The 19,258-nt window shown below is 46.9% G+C and overlaps 1 protein-coding gene and 1 long non-coding RNA gene across 8 annotated transcripts in view; one reads left to right on the plus strand and one right to left on the minus strand.

Moving 5' to 3' along the window:
• LOC105739367 overlaps positions 1–19,258 on the plus strand; it is a 60,406-nt gene that overhangs the window by 7,349 nt on the left and 33,799 nt on the right. The gene's annotated exons all lie outside the window — the stretch shown is intronic.
• Positions 8,788–19,258, minus strand: part of ABLIM3 (actin binding LIM protein family member 3) — a 119,180-nt gene continuing 108,709 nt past the window's right edge. For all 7 annotated transcript variants that reach the window (XM_030826817.1, XM_030826813.1, XM_030826799.1 and 4 more), the window contains 5 exons: positions 18,765–18,823; positions 17,854–17,914; positions 17,064–17,071; positions 16,435–16,515; positions 8,788–10,942 (listed from right to left, as the gene is read on the minus strand). In XM_030826817.1, coding sequence (XP_030682677.1) covers positions 10,829–10,942; positions 16,435–16,515; positions 17,064–17,071; positions 17,854–17,914; positions 18,765–18,823 — 323 coding nt within the window. In that variant the 3' untranslated portion in view covers positions 8,788–10,828. The remainder of the gene's footprint in view (positions 10,943–16,434; positions 16,516–17,063; positions 17,072–17,853; positions 17,915–18,764; positions 18,824–19,258) is intronic.

Here is a 19,258-nt window from a genome sequence, read left to right on the forward strand (position 1 = left end):
TGCACAGTTCTGAGAATCAACAAAAAATTGTTGCTGGGAAGATATAGGGGTTCTGGTTTAAATAATTACCCATAATGTCCACTAGATGGCAATGTTGACTAAGTTGTCTACAGCTTGGTTGCTGTCAAGAGTAACTGAGGTGGATGAAAAAGTTATTTGCGGGTTTGGACAAGGAATAACTATTTTTTTCCTGTATGTTTCCTTTAGTGAGTTTTATATTTCTCATAAAAACTAACAATCCACACTGTCCATAAATTCGCCTAGGCAATATCGATTGCACTCTGTGCAAGTTGCTATTGAGAGAAGAAATGCTAAGTAGGAATGATTCCGATCCTCAGGGAATCTACAGTCTAGTAGAGGAGATAGATATATATAAAATAATATAATACAAATTATTGTATGAAAAGTACCAGAGGAGAAATAAAGTGGTCTTGGAGTCCATCAGACAAAGCAAGACTTTTTTACTAATCATGGAGGCTGTAATGGATGACAGACATTTGGAAGGGGGGCAACTGAGAATGTGTAATGAGGAGATAACATTATGGGCAAAGGGCAGTGACAGCAAAGACATTGAGCTCAAAGGCAGCAGGATGTGTCTGTGAAGCAGTTCAGGTTCACTGGATCGTGGGTTATTGGGGGGCAAGCATCAGGGCAAGGATGGGAATGTTGGTACCTGCTTTTCTCTTCCCCTTTCCATTTCATTTTGAGTGCAACTCTCTGGCAAGGATTTTTAGAATCTGCCTCATATCTTCCCTTTCACTACCTACTTTGCTCACTTCCAAGTTTTCCAGGTTTGCCTGGTTTTTGTCTAAAGAATTCTATGTGGGGAGCTCCAGCTCTGTAAGAAGATATCAAATTTAGCCCTAGTGAACAATACCAGGAAGAAAGCTTTCAACTCCCTCCTGCTCCCTGTCTTGTGAAAACAAATGATACTCCCTAGTCTCATTCTTAGCTTATCAGGTGGAACTGGGAAACCCTGGGAAAGAAAAATTTGGAGGTTCAGGACTATTTGTTCCAGGGAGAGAAATATACTCTAGCCTCCTAACCTAGGGACTGTTTCCGCCATGGCCAACAGAGCGACCATTCCACGATCCCAATCAGACCATGCAACTACCCCCTTAAAAATATGTGATGGCTCCCCTTGGCCCTCAGCAGAGAGTCCAGATTTCTTATTATGGTGTTTGGGGGTGCCTTCTTCACTGAGCCTGCAGTGATCTCAGGAGACTTCGGGAAGAGTAAGAAAAACAACAGATGGGTGCTCAGATCTGGGTTCCTGAGTCAACTTCGTTGCTGTGTGAATCTCTGTTCTTCCATTGGGTCAATAGTACATAATTTCTTATATGCTTCTTTCCCTACGCTTCCCTGTCCCCCACCAGAATGCAGATGCTGTGAGAGCGGGTGCTGTGTCTTACTCATTGCTAGATCCTTAGAATCTAGCACAGTGCCCAAACACCTAGTAAATGGTAATAAGTATTTGTGGAATGAGTCAGTGAAAACATACTCAAGGGTGTGTAAGTCCTGCCAGTATTGGCTTCTATTAATGCATGTGTCCTGGGGGTCCCATTTGTCCTCTGGGATTGTCATATTTGCTTATTTATTTGCAGGGGGAAATGAACTTGTGACCAGGCATTCTGGAGACATGCCGCTGTGCTGCCCAGTCCCTGTGTGCTGCTGTGGAAGTGCGGCTTCTCCTTGGCTCAGGGCCCCTCTCCCATGCTCCTTTGTGTGGGGTGATCCCCAGAGCCCTCTGATCGGGTGTCTGCCTGATGCTGGCTGTGATGAAAACCTCTCTTGTTCCACTTAGCACAATGTTGCCATTATAGCCCCTATCCAGGGAAATGACACACGTCTGTTGGTCCACCCTGGGCCCCGGAAAGCAGATAGAGATCTCAGTGACTGTTTCTGGGAGAAAGAGAAAGAGTTTCATGATGGATGAAAACTCCTTCTTCCCATGCACCTTCAGGTTTCTGCTCCAGGGCACGGGGCTCCTACCTGCATGGAGGCAACAGGGCTCAGCTTCCACAGTTGTTAAAGCCAAGCCAAGTGGTTGTGTCTGAAGGAAAAGGAGCTTTTGTTTTTATGCGGAAATGCTGCATGAAGCTTACTCCCTCCCTTTGGATTCTTCTCCTTAAGCGAGATCTTAGGTTCCTTAAGTGAGGCTCGTGCCCTGAAGCACCTACAGGGCCGGGCAGGGAAGGGTGTGCCGGAAGCAGGCCATGCAAGTGGAGGGGCCACGGCAAAGTGGAGCCCTCTTGCTCCATCTGAGGGGCCAGTCACCAGTCAGCTCGGAAATGGAGTGGCCAATCTTCAGCTTTTTCAGCAGAACCCAGAAATCTAGATTTTAGTGAGAAATCTCTTTTGATTTAAAAGTGTTGGTAACGAATTCCAATTGTTGTAAAACATTGCAATAGCCAACTAAAACACCCCTGTGGACTTAATCTGGACTATAGCCACCCCCCGGCCCCATTGTGGAAACTTGAGGGAAATTAGGGACGCATGAAGACTCTGGAGGGTCTGTCCACCCGGGGGCCTCCACGCTGAGGCCTGAGGAGGGTATGCAGCTCTTAACACTGCAGCGTGGACTAACTCTCTTCTGAAGATCTGGGCTGCACACCCCTAGCTTCATCTGTGGCTGCAGGCTGGTGCCAGGTTGCAAAGGTCCAAAGTGGATTTTATAACTAGAGCTAGAAAAGCTTTAGAGCCCCCCAAAGCCTGAGACATTAGCCTGTCTGGTCCCTTCATTTCTCAGTTGGGGAAACTGAGGCTGAGAGAAAGGGAGAAATCTTACCTGAAATCACACAAGGCCTTACAGCCAGAACCAGGAGCAGTGATGCCCTGATATGAGGTCACCTGAACCACTCTGTTCAGTGTGTGGGACACAGTGGTGAAGAGCATGACTTTAGGACAAGGTGGATCTGAATGTTACCCAGCCCCGCCCCTGCACAGCCCAGGCACAATCTTCAACCTCTCTGAACCTCAGATTCCTTATCTAAAAATTGGGGCTACAAACATCTTCCCCACACAGCAGTTGTGATGCTTCAGTGCAACTGTGTATGTAGAGTGTGGAGTGGCTGGTGCCATGCCAGCACATGGTACGTTTTCTTCCAATGCCAGCTGGCACTCTATACAGGGAGGAGATTTTGTATGATATAGCCAAGTGCATGAGCTTTGGGTGAGGCATCTCTAAGATCAAGTGCTGGCTCTGCCACATACAGCTGTGAAACACTGGATGAGTTATTTATCAAGGGCCCAATTTCCTCATCTGTAAAATAAGGATGAAAGTAGTACCCAGGGGATTAAATGAGATCTGTAAGGTGCTTAGCACAGTGTCTGAGCCATCATCAGAAGTGTTGGTTATTATGTAATCAGTGTGGATTTCCTCTGAAGAATTCATCAGATGTTTATGGAAAAATATTAAGGGATGTTGAAACCGTGGCCACATACCCAGGCTGCCCCCTGCAGGGAGTTTTATATAAATCCAACCCCTGGAAATGCAACTGATTCTGCCAGGTTCCTCCTTCCCTGAAGGAGCTCCCGGTGCTCCTGGATGGGAGGACTACCAGGCCTCCAAATGCTGCTACCCACGGAGTCTGCAAAGGAGTGGTGTTTTGTATGCACATTTAAAAACGTTACATAGTCCCATTATTTTGTTAGAATGACAGATTGCTAGGGCCAGATGGACAATTTGTCCTGATCCAGGTGGGCAAGACCCTGTGCCTTAGGGAGGCAGTCACGCTTCTTTTGTATGACAAGGAATTCTGTATCCATAAGGAGGTTTTGGAAAACCAGAAGGCTCTAGGTCTGGGCCCTACAAACACTTTTCAGTGACAGACTGAGGCAAGCTTTTACCCTTCCTATGTGTTCCCTAGTGATTCATGTCACACTGCGCACTCTGATCGGAGCACATGCCTGCACTGTTTAAATTGTGGTCATTCTCCCTCACACAGACAGCAAAGGAACACATTCGGGATTCCGCTGCCAATATTCATTCACTCTGGGAGCCAGTGTATCCGTCACAACTTCTTTGGTGGCAAGTGATAGAATCACAACTCCAACCAGCTTTAACGAAAAAGCTGAAAGGGTAGCTGGGTAGCTGAAGGGGCGAAGCTGGTTTGAAGCCAAGCTTGGATCTAGGAAGGCAAACCGAGCAGTCACTCTTTTCTCTCCATCTCCCGGCTCTGCCCTCCTCTGTTTAGTCTTCATCTTCAGGCGGTCTGTCCCAATCTGTGGCAGAGGAGGCCACACAGCTGCAGGCCTGAATTCCTTACACCTGGAGATTCCAGGTGAGAAAGGGGGCCTCCCTCTCTGCAGTTCCAGCAATGGCCCAGAGGGGGCACTCATACTCTAGGTAAACCACAGGCTCTAAGCCCAAGGGAGGTGCTGAGCAGTGAAATGCATGCCTCCCCTGCAGCCAGGCGCGCACCTGCAGCACACCACTTTATCAACTAAATGCCGCGACTTCTATTTTACACATCTCATTTTATTCGTTTGCTAGGGCTGCCACAACAGAATTTCTGCCAGCAGAGCTGGTTTCTTCTGAGGCCTGTCTCCATGGCTTGTGGATGGCTACCCCTTTGCTGTCTCTTCACGTGGCCGTCCCTCCCTGCATGGGCTCCTTGGCTGTCACCACGTGTCCAGATCTTCTTATGAAGACACCAGTCAGATTGGATCAGGCCCTACCCTAACAGCCTCATCTTAACTTAGTCGCCTCTTTAAAAGCCTTATGTCTACGTAGAGTCACATTCAGAGGTACTGGGGGGTTAGGGAATCAAAATATGAAATGGGAGGGTGAGGACACAGTTCAACTAGCAAATGGCAAGGCTGAGACTGCCCTGAGGGAGGATGTGTCTAACCATGTGCCCTTACCCATGACGCTGTACCGTCCCTGCTGGAGCTCATGGCAGCATACCCAGAGGCAAAGGCTTTACAACCCTCAGCAGTGGGGAAAATGAGAGGCTGTATCCACTGAAAACCTTAGCGAGGTCCAGGGATCCCCTGTCTATATGATGCCCCAGCAGGATACCACTGGTATATGAGAGTCTTGGCTGTCAGGCGAGCTGTGGTTCAGCAAGCCCTGTTTGTTGTCAAAGAATTTTGGGTTATCTTCACTCTCTGCAGCGTTTTCAGATTGTTTCTCTTGGGCTCCCCGAAGACCAGCTATCATGGAGACGTAGAGGGAATACAAATACCTTCTCTCCTCCCTTTTCCATCAGGTAGAACATCGTTTCCCAAAGTGTGGAATTCAGACAATTGGTGAAAATGTGAGATATGTTTAGATATTACACAGACCAACATATTTGGAGAGTTATGAATTTATGTGAATTTGTATTAAAAACATATAACCAGGACGGGTGTGGTGGCTTATGCCTGTAATCCCAGCACTTTGGGAGGATGAGGTGGGAGGATCATTTGAGGCCAGGAGTTCGAGACCAGTTTGGGCAACATAGTGAGACCACCCCCCCATCTCTACAAAAAATTAAAAATAAAAATTAGCTGAACATGGTGGCACGTGCCTGCAGTCCCATCTTCTCGGGAGGCTGAGGCAGGAAAATCACTTGAATCCAGGAGTTTGAGGTTACAGTGAACTACGATCATACCACTGGACTCCAGTCTGGGCAACACAGCAAGACCTTGTCTCTTCAAAACAAAACAAAACAAGCTAAACCAACCACACAAGCAAAAAACCCCATATAAACAGTCCTACAAACCCGTGCTTTTCACTGTCATTAAAATAGAAACATCAGATACATGACAATTGAAAGAAAAATATCAAGTAAATAGTATTAAGAAAATAAATAATTTGATGAAATCATGAAGGTGATACTGGAATGACTGAAATCCGGGAAGAACCGGGATGGTTCCCCCTGAGAAGGAAATGCTTCTGGCTGTGGACATAGAAGTCATGCCAATTTTAAGCCTCATTTATCTGCACGTTTAGCTCTCATTTTCCCTGAGGCTGACCATAGATGGTGACTTCTGGCCTTTTGGTTTCTCTCGTCTGTGTCACTGGGCCAATCATACTGGACCAGGCCAAGTACAGAGGTGAAAGGCTTGTGAGTGTTGGGGAGAGGCTGACCCTCATCTGCACAGCCCCTGGATTCTATTCATTTGGAGTCTTGCTGCAGGGCTTCTGAGCGGCTTGGCGCTTCCCATAGCTGAGTATGTAGGTAGGTGTTTATCACCGTGCAGTCAAGATTTTTAGCAACACAAAGTCCGATGTGGAATAATGTGTTTAAAACTTAATTCCACATGGAACTGGCATAATTCTGTGAAGGTTAATTGCTATTAATTTTAGTAGTGCTTTTGCCCCCTTGAATTTTGCTAACAGTGATGAATAACAGCCTTCTAGTCCACATTTGGCTCTGTGGCCAGCTGCTGACATCTTCCACAGCTGGTGCCCATGTCTATGAACTGGGTGCCTGGTGAGGATGAGGGGCTGCAGGCACAAGAGAGCTGGCTTCTTGTTCTGATCTGCTCAAACGCTCAGTCAGCCTGTATCATGGCTGCGAATTACAACTATTGTACTATTGGGTTTAAGCTCTAACCTTCTGTGGTTTCTGTGGCCTCCAAAGTCATGTTCTGCTTTATTGATGTAAGGTTGATCTCCAGTGTCCAAAGGGGTTGCATGTGTGGGGAAAGGCCCCCTTCTAGAATTTCAGACAGTCTGACTCAAAATGTTATGTCTGTTCATGAAAGGAAGATGGGTGAGAGCAATGCTTCTTACACTTCACCATGTGTATGAATCACCTGGGGATCTTATGAAAATACAGATGCTGATTGGGCAGGTTGGGGTGGGGCCTGAGGTTCTGCATTTCACAGAAGTTCCTGGGTGATGCCAGTGTTCCTGGTTAGGAGCAACACTTTGAGTGGCAAGGCTTGGAACAATTCTTCCTACACCCAGCATGTTGACAACCACAGCACAAGCCAAGCACCCTCTACAAAGCCTGGATGGATGAGAGGTGTCCTTTTAGACTCTGTGCATGGCTGGCCCCTGCCTGCCCTCCCACCGCTTCTAATCTCACTCTCCCCTGCATACGCCCCACTCCAGCCTCATTGGTACTTTTTGTTCCTCCAATAAGCCAAGCTCTTGCTCACTCCAGGGCCTTTGCATCCACTGTTCTCTGTGCCAAGAATGCTGCCAACCCCACTTTTCCCCAGGTACTTAGTTTTCATCCTTCGATTAGCATACGAAGTGAGTTTCTTTCTCATGGTACCTATTTGTTGTCTCTGTAGCGGTTATCTTCATGTGCCAGCTCTTTTTCTGTTGCCTTATTTATGATTCGTTTCTCCTCTAGACCAGAGTCCATGAGGAAAGCTCATTCCTGCCTTCCACACTGTTGTATCCTCAGTGCTCCTGCCTGGCAGGAGATGCTCACTCATGAATATTTGTTGGGTGCATGTGTAGGCAGGGAGCAAAGATGCATTCTTATCTTTTTGCACATTTGAGCCACCTGTCTGGAGGGGCCGTGTTGGGGCTGAAAGTTAGCATTGGTTCTTATTGAAGAATCTCAGAATGAGAGCTCAGAAAAGGAGCTACTTTAAATTCTAAGCCACATCTCATCTTCAGAGATGTCAATACGTGAAAAAAGTGTGCATCTTTGAACAGATAAAATACAGTAAGCCTAGCATGTCTTAAACAGAGGTTATGTTAAATTCGTTTATAAAATATTGGATTAAACAAAGGTACTATGGTGGGACTTCTCAGGACTTTCGGCAATGTGTATTGTGAGTCTACAAGAGAAGGGATGTGATGTGCTCTTTCACGGCACAGCGGTTGTAGCAGAGGCGTTGTGATTTCCTCACCCAGAGGCCATTCTTTTCTGTCCTGCTCTCTTCTTCTTTGTTGGTAGAGGGCCTGGTTCCCCCTGTTGAGGCTAAAAATGCCAAATGCCCAGTTTCCCAGCCTTTACTGCAGCAGGAACATGGACATATCCCTAGTTCTGGCCAGTGGGATCCAAGCAGAAGTCTACTGAGGACTTTGGAAAAGTTTTTCCGACTACAATAGACATGCAATAGACTGCCTTGCTTTTTGATGTGATTGTGTGAGGACATGATGCCTGGAGCCACAGAAGCCTCTTGTAAACATAGAAGACACGTGGCTGAGGACAAGAGCCAACATGCTGAGGATGGTGGGGTACAGAGATACAAACAACCTGGGCTCCGGACTCCATCCCTGAGCTGCTGAATGTACTAACTCTGCACCTTGGATTTCTGGTTGTGCAAGACAACACGTGTTCTCACCATTGAAGCCACTTGTAATAAGGTGCTCTCTTTACCTGCAGCTGGAAGGATCTTGCCTAATAAGGGTAGTAATCTGGTCTCTCTGAGTCAGACAGGCTGGAATTCACTCCTGGCTCTACCAGCGGTAATTATGGTTCTCTTCAAAGCTATTTACTCATTTAGGGGATGGAGATGTTAATAATGGCTACCTCTTGGGTTGTTTCAGAAGCTTAAATGAGATGATGGGTGTGAAATGCTCACATAGAACTTGGAACATTGCTGGTGCTTAGTAATAAGGAACTATTATTATTATTATTATTATTTTTGATCACAGAACTTCTTTGTTGTTGGAACATCCTCTACCATCTTGAGGGATCCTGCATTCTACAGAAAACAATCCGAGTGATGTTTACCTTTACCAAACTTTCTCATTTTACAGAAGGAGAAACTGAGGCCAAAGGAGTGGCTGCTGTTTTGGTGCTTTTATTCTGAAAAATGTGCAGGGTTCAGCCTCTTCCCATGTCAGTCATTTCCACTCCCACACAAGAAACAACAGAAGAACACAGGTTTAGGGTTGAAATGATGTGCTTTTATGGGAAACAAAAATATCCAACAACAATAACAAAAGCCCTTCAATCTCGCCAAGTTCTTAACCAATGACAATGAGGCAGCTTCCATGATCGCGTCTGGCTGGGGATGATTCTAAAGGGTCAGGAAAGTGAAAAGACATTGGCCAAAAAGAGAAGTTGCAGGGAGGGCTGACATCCTACATGAGAACAGAGCAGACTTCCCTCTGGCCCCTCACCCTATCACCCCTTCAATTTAGAATCTCCTCCCAGTCTACAAAGATCCTTCCTGAATTTTCCTCAGATGCAATCTCTTCCAGAAAGCTTTCCTTGGTCTGCTCTAACTGCATATGACTTTTCATTAACATCACGCACACTTTCTCATTCCTTCTCCGATCACTTTCTGCCTTACATCCGTTATGTCTGGGTACACCCCTTACGATACCCACTATTGGTAGGCATATATATCCCTGAGACCGAGTCCCAGGTTGACTCACCCCTGTGTTCCCCTCCCCCTCCCCCATTCAGTGCTCAGTATTCAGCAGGTGCTCAACATCAGAGGTGCTCAGTGAGGGTTTGCTCAATTTAAGTCAGTTCTACATTTGCTATGTCACATTACCAGCCTCTTGAGAGTCATTATTGTCATTTTCACTTCTTCATCCTTCCTTCATGATCTCAAAATGGTCCGACTCAAGGCATCTCCAAGAAGGAACAGCCCCCACCAAACATTACCCACTCAAGGTGAAAGGTTTGGAGAGGAGAAGAGAGGTTAAGCTTTCTCCCCTGTTCAGGGAGGTGAGCAGGAAAGGAAGCCACCGGGAAGATCCAGGATGGCCATGAGCGGTGTTGGCCAACACTTCATTTTGGAATCTCATAAGCAGCCACTCTTCCAAAAGTTGCCCTGTGAAACATGGCCAACTTTGCAGCAGGAGCTGAGGACTGGTGGGGGTATGGTACGGTTGCCCTGCCAGCCCACAGACCAGAGGCATAGACCAAGAACCTTTCTTTGGGACACGGCCTATTTTCTCTCCAGAGGGTGATGAGAGTTGTCTGTCTGGTTGTTCAGTTGGAGCTCTGGTGGGAACATTAGCCCTGCGGTGTGTTGAGTTGTCAGGCACATAGATTGTAATAAGGCTAAAGAATACAAGCTGCAATCATGGGCCTCTCCTTGAAAGGGGGAAGGGTCAGGAGGTGCTGGGAGCACTGAGAGGGAGAGGAGGGTCCCAAGAAATCCTGCAGCTCTGATTCTAACAGGTGCCCTGCTCTATCTCCCACTTCCACTCCCTCTCCTTTCCTCTGGTTCTCCAAGTCCAGGTCAGGCAAAGGGGCCAGTTGGAAGTGGTGGAGGGAAGGGAAGGGCCTTTTCCTTTTCCTACCATGAATCCTAGATTTGGACAAGGGAGAGGTTACAATCCAGGGCAGAAGGAGGAGGGTTGAGGAGCTGAGGAGAGGCCTAGGCCCTGTCCACTTCTGTTGACTGGTGTAATGACTAGATTTGAGGCTCACACTTTTAACTGCATTGCCCCCAGAGAGCACTGAGCTCCTAATTGGGGGTGTTGAGAAAGCTCTTCGTGGGCGCTCAAAGGCGCTCATTGATTTGGGGAGATTGCTGCAGATCTTCCCATGGGAGGGCCCCTCTGGGGCCAATAAGGTGTGGAAACCACATGGTCAGCATCAGCCCTAGAAATTTAAGAAAGGGGCCACGAAGCAGAGAGAAGAGAGACTTCTTCAGGCACCTTCTTTAGGAAAGAGAGTTGGACCTTGGGGCACTCAAGTTAGGCCAGATGTTTCAGTATAAAAAGGATCCCCAATAAAAGGACAGAGTCCCCTCAAATCCCTTCCCAGATCCCACAGCAGTTAGAAAAGAGAAAGTAAGGAGCATAAAAATATCTCGATGACGTGGGCTTGCCTGAAAGTACAGAAAAGCAAGTCTCATGGCAGGCAGTGTGTCCCATTACACAAGAGAGGATTATACCAAGCTTCAGTAGAGAGATTTTACATATATCTTTATATAAATGCATATATATTTATAGAGCCTCTGCCTAGAACAGCCGGGCTTGCTTCTTCAGTTCATTCCTCTTCCAGAGGGCCAGCCGGTCAAACTCAGAGATGGTCATGCCAAAGACTTGGTAGAACTCTTCCTGGGACAGGTGGCGCTGAAGGAGGCAGGGCAGGCGGGGGTGGGGGGACAGAGAAAGAGAGCAGCATGAGGATGCAAGAAGCAAGGGTAGGTGGAGGCAGCAGTGGGTGCTGCATGTTCCCTCCAGGCACCCTGTGCCTTGCATGGTGCCTGAGCCTGGGGAATGTGTGATGAATATTTGTTGAATGAGTGAATATGGAATGAACATTTTCCCAGGGAGGACTCTGGAACTGATTTGGCTGAAGAGGCCTCCCCTGCCTATGACTCAAGTGGGACTTCTGCTTCCACTACACACCCCTTGGAGTCCCCTGTTGACCCCTCCGCTTTCTGCATGCCTGCTGCATGTATTTGCATCCAGAAGTGTGTGTGGATTCATGTTATCCCACTCCCCTTTGATAGAAAAAGGAGCCATTTCCAAGATTTTAGGGGATATTTCCTCTTACTGATGTTTTAACAAATGATCTAGAAGACTGTTCATCAGGCCAGTCAATGAAAAAAATTACTACTCATAATTTTTGATGCACCAAAATGTCCTTTTATCTTTTTCTGATATGAGAACAAATACGCTTCATAATCAAACTCTTGTCTGCATTCTATAGTAGATTTTCCCCTCTTTCTGGCCTCCTTCCCTTCCCCCCTTCTAAGCAGCTTTAAAAGTGTGATACATTGTCGAAAGCTTTTAGAGTTAGAAATATACAGCACTTAAAATGTGGCAAAATGTTAATAATTGTTGTATTTAGTGAACGGTAGATGGATGTTCATTTTACTATTCTTGAAACTTTCCTGGATAGCTAAAATTTTTCAAAATGAAATTTAAAATTAAGTTTACAAAGAGAAATATATGGCATATATACTGCTTACAAACCTAATGGATTTACTTGAGCTGGCTTGTTGGTAGCAATTACATGAGCTAATTGGGTACTGGAGGAGATTCAGTGACAATTATTTAGGTGACCACATAATAATTAGTCAGTTCTCTGGCTTGTTGTCACTGTGAACTATTTTTTTTTTTTTTGAAACAGAGTTTCACTTTGTCACCCAGGCTGGAGTGCAGTGGCATGATCTCAACTCACTGCAACCTCCACAACCCCAGTTCAAGTGATTCTCCTGCCTCACCCTCCCAAGCAGCTGGGACTACAGGTGCATGCCATCTCGCTGGGCTAATTTTTTTTTTTTTTTTGTATTTTAGTAGAGACAGGGTTTCACCATGTTGCCCAGGCTGGTCTTGAACTTCTGAGCTCAGGCAATCTGCCCTCCTCAGCCTCTCAAAGTGCTGGGATTACAGGCGTAAGCCACGGCGCATGGCCATGTGAACTAACATTCTCACCACACCTTCAGAATTTCAAGCAAAGGTACTATTGATAATTTTTGGTCAATAATTTTTGAAGTAGTAGACCTGGGACCAAAGTCCAGGCAAAATACATTACATTCTCACTGCCCTTCTTGGTCAGCCCCATTAAAAAATTCATAAGTAAGTCTTTCTATTATGAAAAATGTCAAAACTACACAAAAGAGAGAAAATAGGACAAAGCCCATGTCCACTATCCAGATCCAGTAATTGTGAGGTTTTCCACATTTGCTCCATTTATCTATTTTATTTGCTGAAATATTTTAAAGCAAAGCCTAGACATTGTGTCAGTTCATTCCTATGCACTTCAGAATGTTTCTCAAAACACACTGAATATTTTCTCACATTGTGGTTACACAATGCCATGAGTAAACTCAAGAAAATCTAACAAGAATTCCTCAGAATTCCCTGATATCTGTCCATTACAAAGTTCCTGTCTTGAAAATGTCTTTTCACAGTTGGTTTATCTGAACTAGGACCCAGGCAGTGCCCACACATCATATTTGCTTCTTAGATCCCTAAGATCCTGCCTCTTTCTTTGTACTATTGACTTGTCCATGTTTGTGCTACTCAAGTGAGTGCTGAAAGACACTTTGGATAGGAGAGTCCCCTTCTCTGCTTCTTCCATAGTAAAGACTGAGGGAAACTGCACTTTGGAATCATTTGTTATTGTTGCCGGAGGGTGGTGGTCGGTATTGGTTCTCCAGTTGAGTTTCTCTATCATGTTCAAAAATCTTTGTTATGAGTCTTGATATAAAAGAATGGTAGACTCACCCTCAAGTAATGTGTTCACAAGTCACCCTCAAGTAACGTGTTCACAAGTAGGGCACATTGGAAGGAGACCAGAGCTTCTCTCCTCTAAGGGCCAGCTTGGGCCTCCTTTATCCCTTCAGTTCTCAAGGCCCCTAATGCCACCACTGTCCATCTGACATTTGCCATAGAAAGGTGTTAAAGCAGGAAGGTTAAGAGTGCAGCTCTTACAGCCAGGGAGATATGGCCATGTGACCATGGACGAGTTATCTAACCCCTCCTGAACTTCAATTTCCTTTTGTGGAAAATGGCAGCATCCTAGTGTCTGCATCATGAATACCATGAGGGTGAATGAGCAGATACAGGTCATGTGCTCATCACTCAAGGGCACACAGAAAGCACTCAATCTGGTCACTTTCATTATCATGGTGATCTTTTCATGCACCTGTTACATTGTGTGATCTGCTGCCAATTTCCTTGGACTTCATCTTCTCCTCCTCATCTTTGTTGTGCTCATGTGACCCTAGACACACTCACCTTCTTCTATGTTCAAACATAACAAGCTCACTCCTCCATCAAGGTCTCAACACTGGCTGTTCTCTCTGCCCAGAAAGTTCTTCCTTCTTATAAAAGCATGCCCAACTCCCTCAACTACTTCGAGTCTTTGCTTACACGTCATGCATCCAATGAGACCAACTCTGATGATGCTATTTAAAACTGCAACTCACCTCTTCCTCTCCTAATCCCCTTCTCTTCTCTCCTTTAACTTTTTTCCTTAGCACTTATTACCTTCTAACACATGGTGTCATTTATTTTTTCTTTGTGTCAACAATATTGACACAAATAACGGAGACACATCTGTCTCCTCACACAAGAATGTAAGTTCCAAGAGGGCAGCGGTCTCTGTTTTGTTCACTGATATATTGCAAGCACCTCGAACAGTACCTGGATGCTTCTGAGGAGAGCTAGATTTGCTCACTGCCCTCAAGGGGCCCACAGTCTCAGGATTGTAAATAAAACTAGTGCTTGTGATGGTGGAAGAGAGGGGAGGTAGCACTGTGTAAATAAGCAAGGCTTAAGTTAAGCTCCCTCGGTTCAAACTCTGATTCTGTCATTACTAGGTGATCAGCTTTAGCCAAATGACAGCCTTGCTGAAGCTTTATTTTCTCCTCTGTAAGGTGAGGATGATTCAATAAATATTTGTTGGATGAATGAATATCTATTCTCTGAGCTCCTTGAGGACAGGGTCATAGTCTTCCTTCTTCAGTCCCCTCCTGGAACTAGTGCAGGAGGCTGGGGCAGTGTCTTTAGCCCATGGGCCTCAGCTCAGGCTACATTTTAGACATCCTCGGGTGCTTTTAAAAAGTTCTGAGGCCTGAGCTCCTTCCCCAAATTGTGATTGAATTGGTCTACTGTGGGGCCCCTGTATGGTATTTTTAAAAAGGTCCCTGGGTGATTCTGATGTCCTGGAGAATGTTTCCATCCCTAAAAACTGGCTTCACTGAGCTGCCCTGGGAGCTGTCCCCTTCAGCACTGGTGGACACTTTCATTTGGAGACGGTGAAAGGAGGAGGCCCTTGTTGAAATATGAGGAGAATCACCCACTTCCTGGGGTGCTAACCCAGTGTGCTAGAGCTGGAAGAACTCACAAAGCTTCCTGGCTAATGTACATTCCCCTCCTTCTGCCCCAACCCTCTACCCCGGGCCAATTCCATGCCATCAAGTCAAGGGTGGCTCATATGCTTTTCCTGAGGAGTGCTGAGCCGCCTATTTCAGAAGCCTGCACTCGATCCCACAAACATTTTCTGACACCTCTCCCAGCCCAGGCCCTGTGGTAGAGGGCAGACAGTGCTTTTCCCTAAGAAACTCAGGGTCAGGCAGAGGAAATGGACACATCCATGATCTGATACACAGGAGACTGAGAGGTGCTTGATGCAGTTTGGATAGAAGGCTGGAGGAGGTCAGAGGACAAGAGGAGTGACCCCTCCTGTAGGAGGGTTGGAGGAAGCTTTGGGGCACAGGGATTACTAGTGTGGGGCCCTGAGGAGCAAGGAGGCTGGTGAGATGGGAAGGGCATTGATATGGCTTGGCTGTGTCTCCACCCAAATCTCACCTTGAATTGTAATAATCCCCACATGTCAAGGATGGGGCCAGGTGGAGATAATTGAATCTTAGGGGCAGTTTTCCATATACTGTTCTCCTGGTAGTGAATAAGTCTCATGAGATCTGATGGTTTTATAAAGGGGAGTTCCCCTGCACAAGCTCTCTTGCCTGCTGCCATGTAAGACGTGACTTTACTCCTCCTTTGCCTTCCACCATGATTGTGGGGACTCCTCAGCCATGTGGAATGTGAGACGATTAAACCTTTTTTTTCTTTATAAATTACCCAGTCTCAGGTATGTCTTTATTAGCCACACGAGAACAGACTAATACAGGCATTCTAGGGAGAGGGAGAGGCAGGGAGTGGCAACAGGCTGTAAGGGGCAGAGTGTGCTCCAGCACCAGAGGAGCCCAGGAACTGGAACTCCACACCAGGTGGTCTGGACTGCTCAAATGCCCAGCACCATGTTCTGGCCCACGTTTGCACTTTTATTTATGCTGTTCTCCTCTCCATCTCCATCAATCCCAAACTCTACTTGTCTTCGTAGTCCATCTACATCCTTCCTTTTTCTGCAAACCTGTGTTGACTGCCTCAGGCCTTAGTGGTCTCCCCTGGACAATAGTACTCTAATGTTCATTGGGCACTTCATACTCAGTATGTTGCCAGACTGCATGCTAAGGGCTTTATGGGTATTGGCTCACTCACTTCTCTTGGCAGCATGAGGGAAGCACACCAATCACCCTCACTTTACAGAGGAGAAAACCAAGTTGCAGCGAGGTTGTCGCTTGGTTAAAGCTGCCCACCTAGTGATGGCAGAATCAGAGTTTGAACCTAGGGAGTTTGACTCAAGACTTACTTATGCTGTTTTTCCTTCTACATGGTGCTGCCTCCCCTTGTCCGCCATCACAAGCACAAGTTTTATGCACAATCCTGAGACTGAGGGCCCCTTGTGGGCAGGGAGCAAATCTAGCTCTTCTGCAATTCTGCAGAAACATTGGCCCTAGTTGAGGACTTACTGTCCCTGTGCACCACAGACACTAACTGAATTGAAGAGGAGGCAGCAAAGAACAGCATGGGGAAGTTTTGGGGGAACAGCATGGGGCAGTTTTGGAGGAACAGCATGGGGCAGTTTTGGGGAACAGCATGGGGAAGTTTTGGGTTGAGGAAATTGGTTCAAGTCCCTGCTTTTTCAATAAGCTGTGTGATCCTAAAGCCACTCATTCCACCCAGCCCTCTTGAGCTGGATTAGACGAAGTAACTTCTGAAATTTCTTCCAATCCAAGAGCTCCTGCTCAGTTTTTTAGACTTACCTCTAAACGGGTCCTGTCTACATCCTTGGGCAGTCTGTTTCTTCCTCTTGTAGTCACCAGCAGCAGTTCATAAGGGTAGATCTAAGGAGAAAGGGGGGGTGGTCTCCAGCTTGGGTGAGGGTGGTGGGCTTGTTCCTTTCAGGTACATTTTGTGTCTGGGCTCTCTGTTCTATCCAGAAATGGCCAGAAATTAAGTCTGGAGGAAGAGCTGGATCTGCCCTTCTTGGGGTTGCCCAGCAGGCTTAAGATACCTTCTCTCAAAAGACAAGGCCCCAGAGAGTCTCCTAAAACTACTAGGAATAAGCTTGGAGGTATTTGCCGTATGCCCATGGAATAATATGGGCACATGACCTCCCAAATGTAAGTGTTGAATATTTGGTGACTGGCAAGCCATCAGAGTGTCTCTGAAGCCCAGGGAGAGTATGTGATTTCAGTAGGAAAGAGACCTAGGGAAGGATTCAGGAAAAGTGGGCAAGGAGGGACAGGAAATATTGGTCTTGAAAGGACCCCTGGGGTTATTTATCTATGTTCCCTTCCCTACATAGACAGTGCTGTCATCCTCCTGGTGATCCCCAGTGTAGCGGCTCCAAGAATCCTGGAGACCCCCAGGGTCTATGCACATCCTTTACCTTGTACTCTGCAGAGAGAAAAAGAGACACACACACAGAATGGAGCCCATCAATCTTTGCTTTGCATCACTACATGGGCCTCTGTCCTACTCTCTCAGGGGGTCTGGCCTCTATTGGCTCCTTCTCTTGACCACCAGAGATCCTGTCCTTGCTGAATTCACCCTGAAGGACAATCAATGCTGGTATGAGCACAGTGGAAGGCTGAAGATAGGGGTTGGGCTGATCTTGAGATGGTTCTAAGGAAAAAATGGGCTTAGAGATATTTGGAATAGAAATTAGAAGAATCTGAGATCTGAAATGCATGGACAAGATCCTCTATCTTCTGTGGGGAATCCTTCGAGGTTCTGATGTGGGCCCCTTCTGCCTGAGCTTGCTCATAGGAGCTGGTTGAGGTTGGTGTGAAAGCATCACTGGCAAAGAGCAGGAAGCTCATGGAATTCTTACTGGGAACAGTGTGCATTTGGCTCTGAGTGCTTCCCTCCACTGGGGCTGGCAGGCAACCCTCGCTCCACAGTCCAGGGAGAGGAGAGCAGCAGTCTGTGATGGTTCTGGGAATCCAGATGGGACTGGTGGCTTGGAGATCACCCAAGGCCAGGACTTGAGAGGATGAGGGAAGAGCAGGGGAAAAGGGAGGGGGTGGGAAGTGGAAAGGGAGTAAGAACTCAGGGTTGGACACAGCTCAGCATGGGGACAGAACCTGTAGCCATCATTTGCCGAAGGTCAAGCAGCAGTTTTAAGTGGTACATCCAGAGACCCTCTCCCTGCAGACCCCCTGCAGGCCTGCACTCACCTCGCATGCCCCAGTTGACTGCGTTCATGCTGTCATAGTGGAAGAGGTCTGCGCTGGGTGTCTGCAGAAAAGACAGAACCAGGGCTGGCCTGAGATAAGCTCACCTCTGCCTCCCTGAAGCACTCACCCACCTCCAGAAAATGGACTGGCACTTGTGGGACATAGGACCTTCTCAGCAGCCTCTGTCTCAAGTTAGGGAAACTTAACTTGCTGCTATATCCCTGTGCTTTGTCCTGGCACATGGTGGGTACTCAATATATATTTATTTATTTGGTGAATTTCACTTCATGCTTTCTTTCATTGCTCAAATACCCCTTTTTCTAGGAGATTTGCCCTGACAACCTGGTTGGAAGTTGCAAGTCACTCCTTCCATGAACTCTCAATCCTCCTTACCCTGCTCATCATTTTTCTTTTTCCATAACAGCATGCTCAGGGAGCTCAGAAAACGTACAGGCCATGTTAGAGGCCAGTGGAGCATAGCAGTTGGGGGTGGTCTGTGGGATCAGCTGGCCTGGGCTTGAATCCTGGCTCTACCACTTCTCATTGAAGAGTGTGGGCAAGTCACCTCACCTCTCTGTGCCTTTCTGCATGCAAAAGTAGGGTAAACGATAGTAACTACCTCCTTGGGTTGTGAAAGCAAAACAAATTAGTGCTTGCAAAGTGTTTAGCTGAGTCCCTGGCACAGAGTTATTGCCCAATAAGTACTAGTTGTTCCCAAGCCCCTCCCATGCGGGCCCCTTTTCACAAAGGGGTCACCAGGGAGGGGAGCAAGTCATTGCCATACAGTTGTTTCAGTTAACCCACCACTAGCCTCAGGACCTTTGCTCAGGTTTTACCTTACAACAAGCTAATTTTGGATTTATTAGCATTTTGGGGACAACGTCCCCCCATCCCCCAGCACAGCTTCTTACCCTGTGCAGCCCATTTCTTCGGTAGGCAGGCAGGGAGGCAGATTTGGAGATGAGAGGATCTGAAAAGAAGGATCTAGAGCAATTACTAGGAGTTCCAAGCCGTGAGTCCCTCTCCCCAAGGTCATCTGGCCACGAATGGCCAATATTGCTCCCAACCTAGCAGGAAGGGGTGGAGGCCAGAGGCCACCAACTCTTCCTGATGCTCTCCAGATTTGCAACTTGACTGTCTCTGGGGGCATTTCACTTTAGCAGAATTCTAGGTACCTGCCCAAGGCACCCACTCATACACTCTTCTATCCTTGACCTGCACATCTCTATCTTCCTGTGATAGACCCCTGTGTCCTGGCCACAGGCTGGCTCTGGACAAAGGCCCTGGAATTGAAGTCAAGCTCAGAACTCAGGTAGGAAGGCTCCCAGGTGGTGGAAGAGGTGTGTGCACTTTTTTTCTCTCTGGGACCATCTGTTGGGGATGGCAATCCTAGTTCCAGAAACCC

The sequence above is a fragment of the Nomascus leucogenys genome, chromosome 2, assembly GCF_006542625.1.
Source record: "Nomascus leucogenys isolate Asia chromosome 2, Asia_NLE_v1, whole genome shotgun sequence".
Taxonomy (NCBI): domain Eukaryota; kingdom Metazoa; phylum Chordata; class Mammalia; order Primates; family Hylobatidae; genus Nomascus; species Nomascus leucogenys.